The sequence below is a fragment of the Chenopodium quinoa genome, unplaced genomic scaffold, assembly GCF_001683475.1.
Source record: "Chenopodium quinoa cultivar QQ74 unplaced genomic scaffold, ASM168347v1, whole genome shotgun sequence".
NCBI lineage: Eukaryota > Viridiplantae > Streptophyta > Magnoliopsida > Caryophyllales > Amaranthaceae > Chenopodium > Chenopodium quinoa.
This window is the reverse complement of record NW_018743920.1, coordinates 4,968,089-4,991,308: the sequence shown is the minus strand read 5'-3', so window position 1 is coordinate 4,991,308 and position 23,220 is coordinate 4,968,089. Positions and strand designations below refer to the sequence as shown.

Sequence of the window (23,220 nt, the reverse complement as noted above, 5' to 3'; positions counted from 1 at the left end):
AAAATTGGTATATCAACTTAAGCTCTAATTAAAAACTCCATTATTATGCTCAAGGATATTTTAAAACCAGTAGATTAGTGATGCAAATGTGCATGTAAGCTAACCTTGTAATGCTTGCATTAATCAAGGCTTAAAAGAATTAAAATTTTCGTTGAAAAACGAAAAACCCCAGAAAAATTGGGTTTCTGGTTCGAATTTGGCTTCTGGACAGCCCAAAAAGGGTTGAATCTTTTCCAGAATGTCGATTCCACCCAAAAATCACTATTTTTGAGCCAAAATCTGGGTTCGACAGCCAAATTGAAAATAAAATCGAGTTTTAAAATTAATTAAAACGAGCATCTAATCTAATTAGATGAACATGAACCAGAAAATTAAATTCTTTTCAAACACCTTAATTAAAAAATTGCAAAAATTAAAAGGAGCGTGGCTCCGATACCGTTGTAGGGTTTCGTAGTGACCCGACACTACGCGGAAGGAAACCCACCAAGACCCGCCCCTTAATTAAAACAATTAACAAGCATAATAAACTTAATCAAACAAGATTAAGAACAAGAATTATACCTTTGACGCGTGCTTCGCTCCCAAAGAGCTCTTACTTCAAAATCCCGAAAAGACGAGATCTCCGACGGATCCTACCCTCGACCCGACCCGAGCGTCCTAAGTCTTGAAGGTTAGTCAAGACCCGGACAAAATAACTATGAGTTTTACGAATCAAAGGTTTACTCTTTCTTAGAGTTGCCTTTTTAATTCCACTCAAGGTTATATTCTCAAAATCCCAACCAAGTGGGTATTTATAGAGAATGGGGACTTGAAACCCGTTTTCATGATCAATGTGGGATCATGTCCAATTGCAATAATTTATTTAATTCCAAAATAAATAATTAGGCAAAAGCAATCACAAGGCAACAAGTGGCAAGAGGAGAGAGTGGGTTAGGTGAGGACCATATCCCATGGGGGGACCATTGCCTTGCTCCCCAAGGTAAGCTTGGAGGCTTTGGTCCCCACCTCTCCTAAACCGCCACTCACAAAGGGGTGCTGGGTTGCTTCCAGCAGCAGCCAGCTAGCAGCGCTGGCTAGCCCAGCAAGCCAGCACTAGCCCAACCTCGCATCCCAGCTAGGCAGTGCTGGTTGATGCTTGGCGCTGGTGCGTGCTGGCCCTGGTGCTGCCCCTGGCATCCCACGCACCACACGCATCCATGCTTCACCCTTCGCACATGCTCGCACACCCAGCATGCGTGCTGCTAGCGAGCCACGCATGCTGGCCCCCTTTTGCCTCGCACACCACGCACACACCTTCGCAACATCTCTTGCACACGCACGCCCACGCATCACACAGCAGCCTTGGTGCGTGGTGATGCTAGGCTGCTGCGTGTGACCTAGCACTACGCTGGCGCCCAGGCCCTCGCATATGGTACGATGCTTGGTGCTGCCATGCGAAGGCTAGCACACAAGCCAGCACACATGCTGTGCTGATGCTAGGCAGGCACCCATGCTAGCACTTGGTGCCAGCGATGGTGCTGCCATGCCAAGCACGCACGCACGCAGCGCCTAGTGCCTGCGATGGTGCTGCCATGCCAGGCACGCACGCACGCAGCACCTAGTGCCTGCAATGGTGCACCTGGTGCCTGCGACGGGCAGCAATGGTCCCTAGCCACATGCTAGGGTTGCGATAGCTGCGATGGGGTCCTAGGTGCGCCTGGTGCGCCTATTGCTTGCGATAGGCTGCTAGGCCGCGCCTAGGCTGCGATAGTGCCTAGCACACCATGGTGCGCCTAGCACACACATGGTGCACCTAGGCTTGCGATGAGCTAGCCTAGCCTAGCTACGGCTACGCTCATACTTGTTGCTTGTGATTTTGCGACGCTCGGTCTCGACGCCCTAGGCTCGATTTCCGACGTCTGTATTTGTAAAACTCTGCTGACTCATTAAATCCTTTCGGATAAATTCGTCGTCTCGGATCGGTGATTCGATTGGGTTCGACCCGAAGGGTTCAGTTAAGATTAAGCTGTAATATCAATTGCACCTCGATATTACTGATCGGAAGCGGCCTCCATCTAGGCATTCCGATCACTTGACCTTACTGAAGAATTAGCTCTGTAATAATTCTGAACCCTCTATCGGAAGAATACACTTGTTGGAAGGACACCATTCCGTTCACTTCTTCTTTTAGATAGTAAGCACCATTACTAACCTTCATATCGTCTGGACACTTGATTGCATCAAACAACTTATCGAACTCTCGGATCCAGTTTTCAAGGCTAGCTGGGTCCTCTTTTCCTAAGAAAAAGGGTGGTTTGGCTGCAGCTACTCCCTTAAAGACTTCACCAAAAGTGTCCCCATTTCCTAAACTTTTCCCTTGACTTGCTACTTAGGTAAAGTTTTCATCAAGGTGGGTTAGTTTCTTAAGGACCTTGCCTATATTAGAACTTGCTTTCTTATTCTTTTACTTTAAAGACATATTTTTCCTGATGTTCACATTTGAGAGAAAGAAAGAAAAATTAAAATTTATTCGTACACATAAACATAGAAGAAATCAAGAAAATACTTTATTATTATTACTAATTAATATTCGGAGTACATTTTATTGTGCATAACATTTATTGAAACAAATCATTTATTTGGACCCTCCTCTTCTACTGGATCGAACTCTTGATCTTCATTGTTAGCCACCTTGTTGCCATTGGGTTCCTTCAAATAGGTTGGTACATAATCACTATAGTTTGGGGTTTGGCCTGACTTTGGATTTGTGTTTCCTCGAGGGTTTGGGTTGTTGGGTTGTGGAGGAGATAAAAAGTTGGAACTAGAAGATGATGAGAAGTCATGAACTCTAGGCCTTTTTGGAATTCGGGCTTTTGTGCGAGGTTTTGGATGTTCACGTGGTATAGGTACATTATAATGTGAAAAGTGGGAAGGATGAGGATAGTTCTTACGCCTTCCAAGTGGTGGAATGGATTCATCATCCGAAGAGTCAAAGTCTCCCTCATACTTTGGGTAAGAGAAAGGAAGTTGAGCATTTAGATAGCGGAGTTGGTCAACCTCTCTCAATGTGTGGTGAGGGGTAAGTTTAGGTGGCTCGACGGACTTCCTCTTAGGTTCATAGTTACGCTCCAAGTAATGTAGGTCATTCTTTAAATGTGTCAAGGTAGCTAGCCATCTCCCTTCATGGTGATGTCTCTCATTCCAAAGCCCATCCTCCTTAATCACATCCCCACACTTCTCAAATAAAGGGTTGTACTTCTTAAGCTTGGGTAAGTGGGCTAATGCCAAAAGAACTAGCCAAGGGGGTTGGGTGAAGACTTCAAGATTATACTTCTCATAGTAGTGTAGAGCTAATACTGTTATTCCAGTCACAAAGTCGCCAACACTGATTGCATCAGTTTTCAAGTAGTGAATGTTAAAGTACTTCTTCCTAATATCATCCAACATCTGTTTAGAAAACAATAATTCAATAAGTATTCATATAAACATACCAATGTTCACAAACATATAAGTTTAACATATATGGGCCACATATATACCCAAAGATCATGTCCATGGACTTCTTCAAAAATCCATATTACACTTAACTTACATGCACACATAGTTTTTGAAAAAAATTTCAATTCATTTTCTTTTGAAATTAATAATGTACTTGACTTATGATATAGGATGGTCGATCCCGCGTCTCCCAGGTAAGTTACCCACAGCGTCGGGGAGAGCCTTGCCTAGACAGAGAGGCGTACCCATTATAGGCCTCGTTATGAGAACCCGAGCATCCTTTTCTCAATCATCTTTCCACAGAAAAAAATAGGTTTTTTTTTTTTTTTTTTTTTTTTTTTTTTTTTTTTGAATAAAAATGCGAAACTCTATCCTATGCCCAACTTAAGTCTACCCATCCAATTTATTTATTTCAACTTTTAATCTTGTTTTAAGACCCGACAAACTGATACCACTTTGTAGCACCTCCAAATCTCTCTCTATGTAGATTGTAGAAAATACGTATAAATATCGTAGAGATAGACTTGGGCGTATTACCGCCGCGTAATAACGCAAGGCTTATACAAAAATACTTTTGCAGCGGAAAACTTTATTCTTTATTAAATAAACCATAATAAAATTTGTTCATAATTCGTGACACAAAATGACTCAAACTCTTCCTAATTAGGTGAAATTCCCGTGGACTCCCGTATGCATCAATCAATTTCCACCTGAAATATTCACTTGCTTACCATAAATGGTAAACAGGGCAAAGCCAAAACAAAAGCACGTATTAGAAAAATATATGCTAAGTAAGTCATGTGTAAGATAAGTAAAACGTAATTTAAATCGTTTACGTTTAATTTATAAAAATACCAATGCCGTATTCAAATAAGAACCTTTCCAATCCAATTCTTTTAATACAAGTTAAAACTCAATCGATTCATTCCAAACCAATTCCTCACTAAGTGTGCACACCCCCCAAGTGGTTTACTTTATGAACAAAGGCCAATCTTGAGGAAAGACTAGGTCATGCAAAGTCCATAGTCTTCTCTAATCCATTCCCTAAGTGGGATTCATAACATATCGATTGATTTGCTTAAAAGCACCTTTTAAAATCCATTACACTTGAATCACAATAAACTTGTAAATAATTTCAATCACGATTCAAAGTCTCCTTTATTTTAAATCAAAATCATTAATTTCAATCCAACATAATTTTATAATTTCATACGGAACATAATATCACAATTTCATGCGGAACATAAAGTATAATTTCATACGGAACGTAATAAGATATGATTTGATACGAAACATAATAAATTATAATTTCATAGTAAATCATAGTTTCATACGGAACATAAAATATAATTTCATACGGAATGTAAATAAATATAATTTTATACGGAACATAATACTTATAATTTCATACGGAGTAAATTATAATTTCAAACGAACATAAAATGTAGTTTCATAGTCAACTTTCGAAGGTATCAAACCACATAACGTACCTTGATCAATCTTGAGCGATTCACAACTACTTCTCTAATTCACGAACACCCTACACATTATTATAACCTTAATTAATATAAGGCTATCAAATAAACACAACAACTTAATTAAACTACCCTATATGTGCATGAATTAATTATCATTATATAAAATAATTTTCTGTTTATAATTTAAATAATTAATTTGTGTAAGAAATAATATTTAGAAAATGATTAGTAATATAAAACAAGATTAAGAGAAAGGAGGGATTGAAGGATGGTGGTGGAACCAAGGCAAGGGATGAGCAAGAGTGGCCGACAGGGGTGGCGGCTGCTGGTGGTCGCTGGCAGCAGGTGGTCTCCGGTGGTGGTGGCTGCCGGTTGTGGCGGTGGCCGGAAAATGAAAAGGAGGAAGGGGAGAAAACCGTGAGAAAAAGGGAGGAAGAAGAAGAGAATTTCCTTGAGGTTTTTGGTGTGATTTTTTGGGTGTTTGAAAGGGGAAGTTAGGTGTTTAGGTGATGGGTTTATGGCATTTTAGGGTTTATAATTTATGGAAGCTTTTGAGAAATGGAAATTAAGATTTTAAACATATGGAAGGCTATAATATTTTATTTGATCATGGAATTTTACTTGGTAGGTTTTAAGCTTGGAGTGCAAGTACGACATAGAATCAAATAATTTTAGATTTAAGAATAGAATTAAGGAAATTTAAAGGATTTTATTTTTAATAAAATAATTTAAAAATATTTGTAGAAAAATCATGAATGGCCGAAAATATTGAGCAAAATATTACTCAATATTTTCGGACCTATTATGTTAGTTTAGGGATTTTGTAAAATAATTTATTTGTCTAAAATTAAAGATTCAATAAGTTTATAAATATTTGGAAGAATAAAAATCAATTTTCTTACTAAATAATTAGGGTAGCCGAAATTTTGGTCTATAATAATTTATAAAATCAGATTTTTATTATATAAAATCTAAAATACTATTTGATTAATTTAGGAAATCATTTTATTTCATAAAATAATTAACTTAGCAAATAATTGAGAAAAATCAGATTTTTAATGTATAAAATCCGAAAATAATACTTCATTAGTTTAGGAATTAATTTATTTCATGAAAATAATTAGTTTAGCAAGATATTAAATAAAATCAGATTTTTATTATGAAAAATCCGAAAATATCATTAATTAATTTATTTTAACCGAATATAATTTTGGTTTATCTATTTAATTTTTGAGAAATCAAAAATACTATTTATAACATTGGTATTATTTATTGGATTATCCATTTTAATTAGTTTTGTAAAATAATAAGACAAATGATTTAGGCGCCAGAATTCAAATAGCATTTTGGCTCCAAAACTAAAATACTCTTTAGGAAAATAATTAATTTAGAAAATACGTCAAAAATACGAGACTAAAATACTCTTTAATTTAGAAAATACCTTTCAAAAATACGGGGTATTACAGTGGAGAGGCCCACTGATTGGGCTGGGGTTGCTGCCATGTATATGGGCCAGCCCACTGCTGCGGAGGGCCTTGCGAATGCTGCCACTGTTGCTGAGGTTGGGAACCCGGGGTGGATTGATTTGCCTTGCCCCTTCCACGCCCTTTCCCACCTTTGTTGTTTGGTTTCCCACGGCCATGCCCAGCACCGCGAGCATCACCACGAGGCTGCTTCTGAGGTGGGGCTTGTGGTGAGGGTGCGTGATGTGATGTTCCAGAGGATGCCGAGGCGGACTGGGTAACCAACGCATGCTGGGATTGCTCGTCTTGCTTCGCCTTTCTCGTTTCTTCCAAAAGGAATTGAGACCGGGCCTTATTAAAGCTCGGTATGGGGTCTGCCTGCTGAATCATGACAGCAAGGGTGTCATACTCCCCCTTTGGCAACCCCTTGATAAGCTGCAAGACCATAGAACTATCAGTGACAGGCCGATCAACATTGGCTAATTGATCGGCTAAGAGCTTGATGTGTTTGCAATATTCAGCCATATTTACAAAATTCTCCAATTGAGTATTGGTGAATTGTTCCTCCAAGTATACGGCGCGGGTGTGTTTATTATCGTGGAATATCTCTTTCAACCGATTCCACAATTCAAGAGCAGATGCACCGGGCTTCATGATGGTGTTCACAAGATCCCTAGAGATCGTGCCATATATCCATTGCTTGACTATAGCATCAAGTCGGTTCCAGGTTGCAGAATCAATCCCAGAAGGACGAGGAACAGAGGCATCTATATGGTCCAGTACGGTAAAGGCACATGCGTGAATCTGAAATAATTCAACCCAAGTAGCATACTGACCTTCCTCTTGATCTGATGTGACTGGCAATAGGTTCTTGATGTTGGTGACAGCATAAGCAGGGTGAAAAGAGGAATTGGGAGGAGGGGTAGGTATGGCGTCGTTGTTAATGGAGGACTGCTCATCGTTGTGAGGCATGGGGAAGGAGGAAGGCTAAGGCGAAAAATAGAGAGAAAAAAATAGACTCGTGATACCATGTAAGTTTGTGTAAATCTCCTTGATTAGGTTATTCTCATTAAACAATATTTATAGGATTTACAACCTAACATATGAGTTAACCTAAATATACAAAAGGATAATCACAAAATATACTAGAGAATATTATCATATTCTCTATCATATAAAACATATTCCTAAGCCTTAACCATCAGCTTAAGGTTTTGGTTGAGATGGTCCTCTAACATGATATCAGAGCCAACGTGACACAAAAGTCACGGGTTTGAATCTCATCCACCCCCCACTTTCAAGTGGCATATTAAGCGCTGGGTATGAGGAGGGCCCATGCTGCATTCACACTTCTAACCCAATGGGCTCTCGTGTGAGGGGGCGTGATAGAGTATAAAACATATTCCTGGGCCTGAACCATCAGCTTAATCTTTTGGTTGAGATGGTTCTCTAACACTTGTGATAGGATGGAAGACCTTCCGTATCTTACCGAAAAAAAGGTAGCCCTAGATTTATAGTTTTTTTTTTTTAAAGCTAAGAATAAAATGGAACAATGTGCTACCTTTTCGCAAGAAATTAAATCATATATATAAAGACATAATGCACCGGTACCTCTAGAAAGAATTCGACTACTCTTTCAATTAAATTAACATTTTGCATTGAAATATATTTGGTTATTCAATACCCTTCATTTTATCTTTGACAAGGTCGAGGCCTTTCAAAATTGGCACCTACTATATAGTTATATTACTCATATGTGACTTTGTGGAATTGTAGGCATTAAGCTCATCATATAGTCATATATGCATGCCACAATTGCCACCTCTTGACTTCTTGTTATTAGACTAGTTAGACTCTTTAGTTGAAATTTTATTTCTGTAATAACTAATAAGTAAGAAAATTAAAAGGGGATTATTCTGATAGAGAGGACAAGGGAAATCTCTTGAATGAACCATACATGAAGAGAAATATCACCACTCTACCATCTCAACCTCGTCATGCATCTCCCTTTTGCCATGTGAGTTTGAAGCCTATTGCTGGTACCACCTGAACTCAACAGCATGCAGCTAGCAGTGAGACTTATGCACTTAGCCCTGCTTTGTATATAGAGATATCGAGCCTTACATTTTGTATGCGTGCTCTCAATATAATATACGATTTTTTTTTTTAGTGCACATGCTCTCAATATAATTATAAAAATAGTAACTCCGCATGTAATTATTTTTCCTCCTTTTCTATTCTCTCAATACAATATACTACCTCCGATTTTTTTTATGTTCAACTTTGAGGAATATTTGTGAGATATAAAATATTCTAAAGTTGCACATAAAAAAAACAGAGGAGGTTCCGCTGAAAACAAGGCTTACGGTGAAAACTAAAAACAGAAAATCTCAACCGTCCATTATTACAAACAAGATCTAACAATTTAAAAGCCAAATGATCTTTTCAACTTTCGCTTTTACATACTCAATGGTTTAGCAGTAACAACATAGAAAAATACACAACTTTATCAAATTTGACAAAATTGACGTAAAGGTAACTACGTACAAAAATAATGTAACTTTATCAATTTTGACAATATATACATAAAGGTCACTATATACAAAAATGAAGTAACTATATATATCAATTTTGATAACATTTACATTATTGAGGTTAGTATATACAAAAATAGGGTAATCATATCAATTTTGACCACATTTACATAAAGGTCACTATATACAAAAATAAGATAACTACAACAATTTTGACTACATTTATACAGATGTCACTATATATAAAAATAAGGTAATTATATCAATTTTGACAACATTTACGTACATAGAGGTCACTAGATATAAAAATAGGGTAATCATATTAATTTTGACAACATTTAAATATAGGTCGCTATATACAAAAATAGGGTAGCTATATCAATTTTGACAACATTTAAATAGAGGTCACTATATACAAAAATAGGGCAATTATATCAATTTTGACCACATTTACATAGAAATCACTATATACAAAAATAAGGTAACTATATCAATTTTGACCACATTTACATAGAGGTCACTATGTAAGTATGTATTAATAAAGGTCACTCTACTAAAAAAAAGGTTATTTGATTAATTTTGACTATATTTTATAAATATCACTACATGTAAACCTATGTAGGATTCGAACCCATATCATGTGTCCAATACAAGTACACATTGCTCAACCAATTGATCTAATAGGTTACCAATACGCAAGAAAAATTATAACCAATCAAGTTTGGAGTTTCGATTTTTTGTCAAATGTTCTTTTGCATCACAAGGCTGCTGCCCCCTCCTTTAATTGCCACTGCCCCGAAGCAGCCTAAACCTTCACCCCACCATTAGCTAACCTAAGTAGAGGTCACTATATACATAGAGTAACTATATTACTTTGACAATATACATTTCACTATATAAAAATATAAACTATATCAATTTTGACAACCTTTACATGATTTTGCTAGTATATAAGGACTAATAGTTATACATGTTGCTTGGCCTTATAGTAGGATTCCAGCCTATTCATGTATGAATCAATTAGGTAAGACATTAAAGAGATCAGAGGTCACTAAATATAAAAATAAAGGGTATTAAAAAAAACTATGTAAGATTTGAACCTACATTTTGTGATTACACGGTGCTCGACCAATTTAGCTAATAGCCTTTCAACATGTTAAAAATGTGGAGGCTTAAAACCGAAATATTTGCCTTATCAGATAGGACATGCCGACATGGCCGGTACTTTATAGATTACATCATGATGGCATCAAGCCATCAACCATATGCTCACTTAGACAATACATTAGAAAAGGCCCCGCTGAAGTACTAACTTATATGCATATCACTATTTTCATCTTTTATTATTATTATTAGTGCTTTCATGTGAATGATATGACGACCAAGCAACATGACATACGATTTGGTTGACCTCTAATCCAGCCTAGCTCAAAATATTATTCACAGAGTCTCTAAACAAACATATCACCACAGTTTGGGTCTAAACAAACATATTTTAATTTAATGAAATCATTATTCCATGCTCCTTGAAAGTTTTCATACATATATTTTCCATCATTAGGTAATTCAACTAATAATTAACTTGAATATTATTCTAATATCACATGTAACTTACATACATAGGCTAATAAAAAGAAGATTATTACCCCATAAACCAAGTTGAAATGTCAAGTTCGTTTATGCTGAAACTTAAGATGATGACTGATACATATGGTGAGGAAGTCGAGGGTCGGTACAAGCAGGAATCTTCTTAGGTTCTGAAGCACCATAAATCTCTTCCATAGCCAAATATTGAGCCTTCATATCCTCAGGCAATTTCCATGCAAAACCATGAAGAAGATTAGCCAAACTTGATTCAATAACTTTAAGGCCAAGGTTATATCCCGGGCACATCCTTCTTCCCGACCCGAAAGGTAACAACTCGAAATCATGACCTTTGACATCAATATCGTTTCCTAAGAATCTATCGGGCCAAAACTCGTTGGGCCTTTCATAAAGCTTAGGGTCTCTTTGTATGGAGAAAGTGTTTACAAACACAATGGTATCTTTAGGGATATCATAGCCTCTAATAATAACTTGTTCCCTAGCTAAGCGAGGAACGAGCAAAGGTGCCACTGGATGCAATCTCATTGTTTCTTTTACTATTGCTCGAATGTAAGGTAAGGTTTGTAGGTCTTTCTCTTGAACCCATCTTTTCTTTCCTATCACGCGATCCAATTCTTCGGTTGCCTTTTCAACGATGTCTGGTCTTCTTATAAGTTCAGCAATTGCCCATTCCACTGTTATTGTTGAACTTTCTGCACCTCCCGCGATTAAGTCCTGTATGTAATTCATTATTGTGTAAAATCTCATGTTAGTTTACAATATTTAACATCTCAAAGGAACTCTATGAGTAAAGAGAAAAAAAGAAAAAGAGAATATATATTACTTAATAAAACTATAATTAGATTAATATACCTGGCAAAATGCCTTGACTCCAACTCTTCCAAGCTTAACTTCATTATTAGGATCATCTGCAAGTTGTAACAATACATCCACCATATCTTTAGGCTCCCAATTCTCCTTTTCTTTTTCCCTTCTAGCATTATGTTCATCCAACACATGCTCCATAAACCTATCAAGTTTCTTCGCCGAAATCTTCATTCTTTTCACATAACCATATACATCAATGTACTTAAACAAGGGGATCCAATCCCCAATATTAAACACCCCATTTAGCAAGAACAATTCATCAAGCATCATTTTAAATTCTTTAAGTGTTACCATTGATGTCTCTTCATTACTTTTTTCCAAGTATTTTTTCCCCAACACCATCCTACTAATCACATGTAGGTTCATAGCAAAGAGGTGATCTTTTAACACTATGGGCTCACCCTTAGTGTTATATATGCCTCTTAACATGGCTTTAAGCTCTTCTACACGTATGTACTCGTATGAATCTAGCCTCTTGATGCTAAAAAGCTCCATCGAGCACATTTTTCGTGCTTGGCGCCAGTATGGATCATATTGAGACCATGTTATATCGGAGTAGTTATAGGCTGTGTACTTTCCTGCAGCATTTTGAGGCCTTCCGGCAAAGGCTTCATCATGTATTCTAAGGAAAGTTTTTGCCATTTCAACTGATGACCCTACTAACACCGAGGCTGACCCAAATTGGAGCATCATAATATCCCCATATTTCTTAGAGAGCTCATGGAGGGAGCAATGGGGAAGGGACCCTATAAGATTGAAATTCCCGATAACGGGCCATGGTTTCGGGCCTGGTGGTAGCTTAAGTTTTTGACGGGTAATGTGGTTAGTAAGGAGTACTATGGCTAGAACTACTAGCCATGCAACTGCGTAGGCTGCCCAAGTTGGTGCCTCTAAACCCTCCATCAGTGAATGGTTTGTGGAGGTAAAGTGTAATTTTCTGTTAATTGTTTTGTGGTTTTATGTTAAGTAGATGTTGATATGTATGAGGGTATTTATAATATATATATGGAGATAAAAAATATATGATGCATGAAATAAAAACTTTTCTGATCGTCTTTGTTGGACTAAAAAAGAACGCATAAGAAGAAATTAGAATATCATGCATGAACTATATACTTTTCCAATTGTATTTGTTGGACTAATAATAATAAACACAAAAGTCATAAAAAAACTACAATAATGCATGAAATAAAATTTTTTATGATCGACTTTGTTGAACCAATTAGATGTTATATATTGAAAAGGATCTTAACCTTTTGTAGTTCTATGATGATCTCATGGAGAAACATTTTTGCTGGGTAAATTGGAAATTGTTTAGTCAATTTTGATTGCTACCCATTCATCTAATGTAAAAGATATGTGGTACTAGTACTAGTAAGATTATTGTTAGAAATATATTTTGAGTTGTAATAACGGTGTAAGACCCATTTTTTATGTGATGTTATTGGATTTGATAGATAGAACCTTATTGGAAGACAATTCAAATGAATATGGAATTCTAATTAAGGCTTAGAGACAATTAATGTAGATAATATTAAATTTGATAGGTTATTATTATAATTTTAATTAAGACATCGGATAAAATCTCAATTCTCTTATCATATCAGAAAAAAATTATTAATTATGTTGCAGGCCAGCTACTTGGTAGCTCTACTTATTTTACATACAAGTATATCAACTTTCAACTTATATCTTATTTTGGATCCTATTGCCATTATATTTCAGCCGTTGCCAACAATTTTTACTCAAAATTACTAAGCTACTGTGGTTTGACTGAAATTGTTAAAAATGTCTTACAATTCAAGTTGATTGACTTAGACCACATCCATATTTGTACCACATGCAAAATCTACATTTAAATATTGTTTCCAAAAAAATAAATAAAAAAACCTACATTTAAATATGTTGAGCAAGTTTGAGTTAAATATTGTTATAGTTGACCTTGCTTTCCACACAAATACAATGAATTGAAGAACTATAGCTAATTGATCTCAAAATGTGTAGGGGGTGACGGGGCCACGGCGGGGGTACGGTGTCGTCAAGCATGCTTATATTATAAACATGTATGTGAATCAATTTCACTTATATCCAAAATTTCAAAAAGAACTGTTGATTGAAATGCATAATTAAAAGAGAGGTGCACAAATATAAAGTTGTGAAAAGACAAATAAAGACAAGTTATTTTGAATCACAATACATGTTGAAATTCACATCAAATCAAAATAAACAAGTTCGTGACTGATTCAGTACTAATTTTTATTTCATAGCAGACTTAAACCGACCTTCCAGCCAAATGAGCTTGTTTCAATTCAACCTAAAACAAAATCTTAACCCGAATTAGCAACACTGCTTACTTCATTGAACCCTCAACTCGTTTTTGAATAATAATAATAATACAATATTTATAGCTCATGGCCAATATGGTTGATATATAAGATTATATAGCATTCATGTTTTACTTATTATTTCATTTAAATTTCTTTTTGTAGTCAATATTTGTAACTAATTTAATATGGTATCACACATTATTAGACTATTGGGATCTCAACTCAAAGTAATCAAAGGGAGTGTATTTTTATTAATTAAATCTATTATCATCAAAAGTACAACTTACACAATTAAAATAAGAACACAAAAAGTCCTTGGACTACATTCCCAAAACCCAACTTGTAAAATTAAGTTTAGACATGTAAAGTTCACATTAATTTAAAAAGATTACATATGGTAAATAATTAAATATGATAAGAAAGTCGAGGCTCAGCACAAGCACTCAGAGGAATTTTCTTAGGATTTGAACTACCATGAACCTCTTCCATATCTAAATCTTGAGCCTTCAAGATTGTTACCATCAAGCATAATGGCTAATGAGCAGAGCTCCTTAGTTTGTTCGAAATCACGGACTCTTAGGGCGCAAGTTGCAAGGTTTAACTAGAGGGATATGGCAAGGGTCCATAGGAAGACACACTCATCTTTATTTCTCGGCAAACAAAAGCATAGAAGTTTCAGCCCTCTGTCATACTTAGTCCCAGCGGGAACGACTTCACGTTTTTTGAAGTAAGAATTACCCTCCTCTTTCAAGTCTTTTGCTTGATTAAGAATGTTTAGAGGGCAATTATTTTTGGAAAAAATGACAATGGTTTCATCAAAATCATCATTTAAGTGGATGTGCGTCAGGGTATCAAGTAATAAGCGTGTAACACCCCCAAATCTCTCTCTACGTAAATTGTAGAAAAATACGTATAAATACCGTAGAGATAGGTTTGGGCGTATTACCGCCGCGTATAACGCAAGGCTTATACAAAAATACTTTTGCAGCGGAAAACTTTATTCTTTATTAAATAACCATAATAAAAAAATTCGTTCATAATTCGTGACACAAAAATGACTCAAACTTTTCCTAGCTAGGTGAAATTTCCCGTGGACTCCCGTATGCATCAATCAATTTCCACCTGAAAAATTCACCTGTTTACCATAAATGATAAACAGGGCAAAGCCAAAACAAAAGCACGTATTAGCAAGTATGCTAAGTAAGTCATGTGTAAGATAAGTAAAGCGTAATTTAAAACATTTACGTTTAATTAATAAAAGAAATACCAATGCCGTATTCAAATAGAACTTTTTCAATCCAATTCTTTTAATTCAAGTAAAACTCAATCGATTCATACCAAACCAATTCCTCACTAAGTGTGCACACCCCCCAAGTGGTTTACTTTATAATCAAAGGCCAAACTTGAGGAAAGACTAGGTCATGTAAAGTCCATAGTCTTCTCTAAACCATTCCCTAAGTGGGATTCAACATATCGATTGATTTGTTTAAAAACTCGTCTTTAAAAATCCATCACACTTACATAACAACAAACTTGCAAATCATTTCCAATAATTTTCCAATCACAATTTAAGGTCCTTTTGATTTAAATCCAAATCATTTAATTCAATCTGTCATGATTTCATAATTTAGTACGGAACATAATATCATAAATTCATACGAAGCATAAAACATGATTTCATACGGAACGTAATAAAATATGATTTGGTACGGAACATAATAATTTATAGACTCATAGTAAATCATAGTTTTATACGGAACTTAAATTATAGTTTCACAATTAAAATTTTATACGGAATAAATTATAATTTCATACGATAAAAAAATATGTAGTTCCATAATCAACTTTCGAAGGTATCAAACCACATAACGTACCTTGATCAAACACGAGCGATTCACAACTACTTCTCTAAATCACGAACACCCTACACATAATTATAACCTTAATTAATATAAGGTTATCAAATAAACACAACAATTTAACTAAAATACCCTATATGTGCATGAATTAATTATCTTTATATAAAATAATTTTCTGTTTATAATTTAAAGAATTTTCTGTTTTTATAAAATTAATTTGTATGAGAAATAGTATTTAGAAAATGGTTAATAAGTTTAAGAGAAAAGGAGGGATTGAAGGAAGGTGGAGGAACCAATGCAAGGGAGGAGCAAGGGTGGCTGTGGCCAGCTGGAGTGGCGGCTGCTGGTGGCTGCTGGCGGCAGCAGGTGGTCGCCGGCGAGGGTGGTCGTCGGTGGCCGGAAAAATGGAAGGAGGGAGAGGAGGAAAACCGTGAGGAAGAGGGGAAAGAAGAAGAGAATTCTTGAGGTTTTTGGTGTGATTTTTGGGGTGTATGAAAGGGGTATTTTAGGGTTTATAAATTATGGAAGTTTTTGATCATGAAATTCCATTTGGTAGTTTTTAAGCTTGGGGTGCAAGGATGACATAGAATAAAATATTTTTTAGGTTTAAGAATGGAAGTAAAGGAATTTAAAGATTTTATTTTTAATAAAATAATTTAAAATCTTTGTAGAAAAACCATGGATGGCCGAAAATATTGAGCAAACTATTACTCAATATTTTCGGACCTATCATGTTAGTTTAGGGATTTTATAAAATAATTTATTTGTCAAAAACTAAAGATTTAATAAGAATAAAATCAATTTTTCTTGCTAGATTATTAGGGTGGCCGAATTTGGACAATACTAAGGTATAAAATCAGATTTTTAATTATATAAAGTTTAAAATATTATTTGATAAATTTTGGAAATCATTTTATTTCATAAAAATAATTAATTTAGCAAATAAAAATCAGATTTTTAATGTATAAAAAATCCGAAAATATGCTTCATTAGTTTAGGAATTAATTTTATTTTATGAAAATACTTTTATTTAGAGAAAAATCAGATTTTTAATTGTAAGAATTCGAAAATGATATTAATTTAGTTTTAGGAAATTAATTTCATTTCATGAAAATAATTAGTTTAGCAAGATATTAAGTAAAATTGGATTTTATTGGGAAAATCCGAAATTATATTTAAAAAACAGATTTTTAAATTCTAAAATGCCTCTAATTTTATTAATTAATATAGTTTTGTTTTATTATTTATTTAATCAAAATACTATTTATAAAATTTTTAGTTTATCCATTTAATTAAAATAAATGATTTAGGCGCCAAAATTCAAATATCATTTTGGCTCCAAAACTGAAATACTCTTAAGTTAGAAAATACGGGACTAAATACTCTTTAATTTAGAAAATGCCTTTCAAAAATATGGCGTATTACAAAGCGACACTCCATACTAGAATAATTGAAAAGGGAAATGAAAATGACGAAAGCTTAATGAAAGAAACTGGAAACAAGGTAGATTTAGAAGACTGGATGTTAGGTTTTCAGTAATTTCAATCGAAAAATACTTAATAAAATGTGTGGGACAAAACCTAGAATAATATAATTACAATAACAATAACAGTGTTACAATAAAACCTAGAATAATATAATTACAATAATATAATGTAATTAAACTAACACAACAACAGTGTTACAATCAAGTATTATAAACTATGAAATTACAGAAATTTCTATGAAAACACTAATGTGAAAACTAATAAACTTGCCTCAACTCCAATCCGATCAAAACACACATGAACATGAGAATAGCAATGCCCCTTGAGACTTCGACCTTGATACACTGTCAAAGGCGTATGTATACTTTCCTAAAGAGATTAATTTCCCCCACACGGTGCTTGGGTTATTCCGGAAATTCTCTTTGAGATACAATTGAGAGCCTTCTCGTTCTTAGCACAAAGAATCGAGACAAAAGATGAATAAGACTCACAAAAAGGAATGATTGTAAGATTTTCTCACAAAAGTTTGCAAGAAGTTTGTGAGGAATTGTGAAGAATACTTTTTGGGAGAGAAGAAGAATAATTCTGTATTTTCCCCGAATCACTTCATTAAGCCTTTTATTAAAGACTTAATAACCGTCAGAATTTCGCGAAATCAGGACTGGCGCGGGCGCTCCACCAGGAGGCGCGGGCGCGCCCCAAAGTGGCGCGGGCGCTCCTAATAAGGAGCGGGCGCGCCTCTCCTGTACTTCCGAAATTCAACAAAGGAGGCAGAAGGGGGCGCGGTTTAGGCGCGACCCAAGCGCGGGCGCGCCAAATGGACGCGCGGGCGCGCCAAATGACGCGCGGGCGCGCCAACTTTCTCCTTCCAAACCTTCAGATTCCAGTGAGGTCCGCGGTTTAGGCGCGACCTCAGCGCGGCCGCGCTTACCCAGCGCGGGCGCTCCTCATGGTTCGCGAGCGCGCAACCATCAACACTCTAAATCTTCCAACACTGGAAACCTACAGGGAAGCATTCGGCGGCCAACCCAGAACCTAGAAAGCAGCTGCAGACCGGCGGTGGCCGAGACCCTGCCACCAAGACAAACCCTAGCCTGGCAGTGGTAAACCACTTTGGGCTCCGACACGAAGGACCGACAGGTCACAATAAAGCAAACGACAGAGTAAATATGATGAGAGCCACCACTAAAGCAGATTTGAGTTGTTGAGGAAAAAAGGGGGGACGACCAGGAACAACACCCACACAAAAGGATCCGGCAGATCACGGCAAGGAGGCGGGAATAGCTGAGAATCGTCCGTTGATTGGAAGGCTAGAACACTTAGTCGAAGAAAGAAGGTACCACCACAAGATCCCCTACGGCTGTGTTGGAGTCTTAACAGGGGGCGCACCAGCAATCGAAGAGGAGGCCGACCCCACTCTGATTGTCGGCTGCCTAACTGGCTACAACTGGAAAACACAAGGTCGTGGTTTTTTTATTAAAACCAGGGGCTTGAAACACAGGGGCTGGTTTTTGGGTTTCTTTCACTCGCGCCCGATCAAAATTATTAAAGGTCAAATAAAGTTATGTATTACTTTAGGATGATTAATTTTATAGGGTACCCCTCCGTTTCTTTTTATTGGTTATGTTCAGATTTTAAACACTATTCATAATACTCCCTCTGTTTCTTTTTATTGGTTATGTTTAGATTTTAATAATACTCCCTTTGTTTCTTTTTATTGGTTGTGTTCAGATTTTAAACACTATTCATAATACTCCCTCCGTCCTAGTATACATGAGATGTTAGACGTTTTTCATTATTCATGTATTAGTTTAGATCATAATTTGTTACTAACATAATAAAAACATATTTTATCATAAAATATGTTGTTAAATAGGTATTAATATAATTTCAAAATATAATTTTTAAAATAATTTTCATTAATAATATTTAATTATATAAAAATAAAGTCAAACTAGTGCATTGACATGTGTGCAACGTTGATTGTGTCATGTATTCTGGGACAAATGGAGTATTAGATAATCTTCAAAATTACTCACAAAAGTAAAAGACATAATAAAGTCATGTGGGGTCTTGTTTCATTCGTCTCAACGAATGCTCTATTAACATTCAATTGTTATTACTTTTAAAAAGTATGTAATGAAAATTGTTAATGGTCAAATAGGTGTATTGATAAACGTGTAAAAGTCAAAACGTATCCAATAAAAAGGGACAGAGGGAGTATTATACTTTAGATATAGGGTAATTTTGTGAAAAATTAAGAAAATTTTACCAACAATTACCATTTAAATGACCACTTTTGATAACAACTATCATTTTTTTTTTTACCAATTATGTTGCGACACGTGGCTGGCTGGAAAGGGTTTTTAATTATATTTTTATTTTTTTTCCAAAAAAAATTTGGACCAATTATGTTGCGACACATGGCTTTTACAAAATAAAAATCACTCTTTCTTTAGGTCATTGGTAAATCGACCTAGTGGAGGAATATCCACCCAAAAGTTCATAGTGCTTCTGAATAAACGTAAGTTGGGATTATTGAGAGTAAATCGCTAAAAAGTTCGTATTAATATATTAAATTGAATTTTTCTAAAAAATAAAACGTAGATTTTGGAAGCACCCAATATAATAGATCGAAAAGCGAAAACAAGTCGAATTCAGGGTTAATTGGAGGATGCAATGGAGTCGTTTGACTCTTGGAATTTCCCTTTTTAATCTCTTTAGTTTTAATAAAAATGTACGTGTTCCTTTAATGGAAGGGGTGTTACTTATGTTTGTTGGGAGATGAAGTAAAATTTCAATTTCAGGTTTACATAAACCCTTGTTGAAGGAGGATGGTAGTAGGTGTTGTTAAACCCATTTGTATGTGATGACGGTATAAAGCATAACAACATCATGACCTTGTATGAGAATATATATAAGATGTGGTTTTGTCAGATCGCAAAGAAATGTGATTGACATGCATTAAACAAAGATCTCAAGAGGATTTTATCCATTTGAATTGTTGGGGTCCCTTAAGATAAGACATACTGATTTTGGGCCGTCTCCGTCATTTTAGCAACATTCATAGACTTTTTATTGTATCTTAGAAAAGACCTTGCACACACGAAACATCATCACCAACTTCCCTCGTTCAATCAGTCCCATCACATGTTTAAATGTATGTCATCACTCGTTGTAATAGTTTAAAGGTAAATTTCGTTAATGACCTTAGTTGGTGTTGTGTAAGGGCTTCTTATGCCTATAGTAACTTATGTTTACTTTACTTTCCTTTCGTTTGTTGTAAACTCAGTTTAATTAATGAAATTTCAGCTGATTTCAAACTAAAAAAAAATAAAAATCTAAAAATCTTACAAAGAATTGATACAAGCTTTGGTGTGTGAAAATAATATTTGAGAAATGGAAGAATCAAGGAAAACTAATACTTCTAAAACAAACTAGTATTTAGCCCGTGCGATGCACGAAATCATCTTTTTATCTTAATATATGTATTTAGACTTTTTTTAGTCAAAAAAATTTTCTAAAAAATAATAATAATCAAAAACATTTGTAAATACAAATTGCACTTTTTTAGTAAATTAAAATGTAATTTTACGTCCATAAATGTAATGCAATATATTCTTACCGGGGGAAAAAAAATACATCATGTCATATGTAACATTAAGTAATACAAATTGCATTAAGCAAAAAAAGTAACTATGCCAACAAATAAAATTTGGTTTTGCCTATTTATTTCAAATTTTAGCAAAAATAATATTAAAAAACACACAAAGGGTTTATACTCCATACAAATAATTTAATTTATCACAATATTTATAAGGATAATTTGTAAATTACCACCCAAAAATAAGGTCATTTTTTATATAACCACCCAAAACAAATTTATTTTTATTTAACCACCCATTAAATTAATTAAATGCGCAGATTACCACCCATTTTGAATTTTCGGTGGAATTTCTGTTTGTGGACCCCACCTAACGGCTAGTAACGGCTATTTTTTTTCTTTCTAATTGTTTTCCTCCTCGATTTTTTCCCATAAAACAGTTCCCCTTCATCAAATAGCAAGTTCTTCTTCAACTCTTCCCAAAATCTCACCAAAAACACTTCCCCTAATTGCAGACGCATCCCCAAGAAAGACAACAGCTGAATTCGCATCAGGTATTCTTGTTTTCTTTAAAAAAAATTAGGGTTCTTGTTGTATTGTAACTAGGGAAAAATGGGGGATTAGTTAATTAGGGTTCATGTTGCTCTGAAATTGGGGAAAATTGGGGGATTAGTTAATTAGGGTTTTTGTTCCAAGCACGAATTATTTGTGTTATTTCAACAATTAGGGTACCTGGTAGTAATGAATTGGGGTTTCTATGATTGATTGTTAGTTTGCTTTGTGAAATTGAGTTTGCAATTTATTTATTCACGTACTGTTTTGATTGCTTTGGATCATGTTGTTCTGAGCTTGTTATGTTTATTTGTTGTTGGAATTGTTGTGGCAGAAATGGAGGAGAATAAGGTGGTTTTCAGATTTAAGTATTTGAGTGTTGTTATTGACATTGAATATGAAGTAGGCAAAAGTAACTTGTTGGATACAGCAATAGAAATTGAAGATCAACTTCATGAAATGGAAGACCCAGTAGAAGGATCAATTGACATCCTGCACCCCACATTTCAGTATATTTATAGAGGGAAGTATAGGACTTTAGAGGATGATGGTGATGTGTTTAAGATGATTAGGAGGTTACCTAATAAGGACATGTATACCATACATGTTGGGAGCACATATGACCCTGGTTTCTTGGCTGATTGTATCTTGGAGTACAGGATGAAACAAAATGGGGCATGGCCACCCCCTGGTTATCCTCATTATGGAGGCCAACCACCACAATGAATAGGTGTGGTTGAGTAAGATGTGTATAATAGGTTGTCCAATGGAAGTGTTTAGTTAAATTGACATTTTTTATGTTTATTATGGTACTTGCAGATTGGAAGATGTCCTGGGATAACTCATCTCCCACAAACCAGAAGAAATGCAATTGTGGATTGCCTGTTGCAAAGTTGACATCATGGACCAGGGGAACCCAGGGAGGAAATTCAGGGCTTGTAAATTCTATGACCCTGTCACTGAAACTAGGGGGTGCAAGTGTTTTGAATGGGTTGACACTGATGATGGAACTGAGTGGCAGAGAGATGTGATCAACCAACTTGTGCTTGATAAAAAACTGATGAAGGCTGAAGTTAACTCACTGAAGAAGGAGGTTGATGACTTGACTGGCCAAAGAAGATGTTTGCTAAATGAGGTCGACACTTTGAAACTGAAATGCAAGGCCCTAAGTGGTGACAGGAAGAAGATGATCAGCAGCAATGGCAATTCTGACAGCAAGCTGATGGTTGTTGTAGTTGTTATGTGTTCTGTTTTTTTAGTTTTAGGTTCTGTTGTAATTAATAAACTGGTTTAAGGGGGAGATGAAGGCTGATTGTACTGCTACTATTATGCTGTTGTGGAATGAAATAAAACCGTTGTTTTGGTAATAAAAACGGTTGTTTTGCATATAACAAGTGATAATGTCAAATTAATATCATTTACTAACACATTACAACCATCAACATTCTAACATGGCCATCCAAATTTCATATGTTCATAGCTAACATTGTTCCACAAGGTCAAAAAATTGCACTTATCATCTACTAATAACAACTAGGAGCAACATGTATCTAGTTGCTATGTCTAATTACATGCAGCTTGGATCTTGGTGGCTGGTGAGGTGGTTCAGAGGCTGCAGCTATTGTTGATGATGTAGGATGTGGTATAGAGGTTGTGGCAACTGTTGTGGATGAAGCTTGACTATACTGAGTTTGTTGTTGCTTCCTCTGATGCTCTTCTTGAGGGAACCTCTTGGAGGCAATACTGTTTGGTCCAGGGGTACCACCAACTGCACTCTATAAAGCACACAAAGTAGTTTTAGTTTAGTTTTTTGTTTTCAATACTCCAAAAGGCACAGGTCACATACAAAACTGTTTTTTACCTTTTTCAAAGCTCTCTCTGCCCTCTTCTTTCTCTGGTCAGTCACCCAGTCACTGTTCAAAGGTGGTCTTCCTCCTTCTTTCTTTGGGGAAGAGATAGCAACTGGT

General features: G+C 35.5%; 2 protein-coding genes across 2 annotated transcripts; both read right to left on the bottom strand.

Moving 5' to 3' along the window:
* Positions 1–6,415: 6,415 nt before the first annotated feature.
* On the bottom strand, positions 6,416–7,390 carry LOC110688551. Its single transcript, XM_021865320.1, has one exon. It carries the CDS (start codon positions 7,388–7,390, stop codon positions 6,416–6,418), a length of 975 nt encoding a protein of 324 aa, XP_021721012.1.
* Positions 7,391–10,411: 3,021 nt separating this feature from the next.
* LOC110688079 (cytochrome P450 71A1-like) lies at positions 10,412–12,377 on the bottom strand. Its single transcript, XM_021864759.1, has 2 exons — positions 11,410–12,377; positions 10,412–11,271 (listed from the first exon to the last, which is right to left on the bottom strand). The coding sequence occupies exons 1-2, from the start codon at positions 12,325–12,327 to the stop codon at positions 10,642–10,644; spliced, it is 1,548 nt and encodes a 515-aa protein (XP_021720451.1). The 5' UTR covers positions 12,328–12,377; the 3' UTR covers positions 10,412–10,641.
* Positions 12,378–23,220: the final 10,843 nt, after the last annotated feature.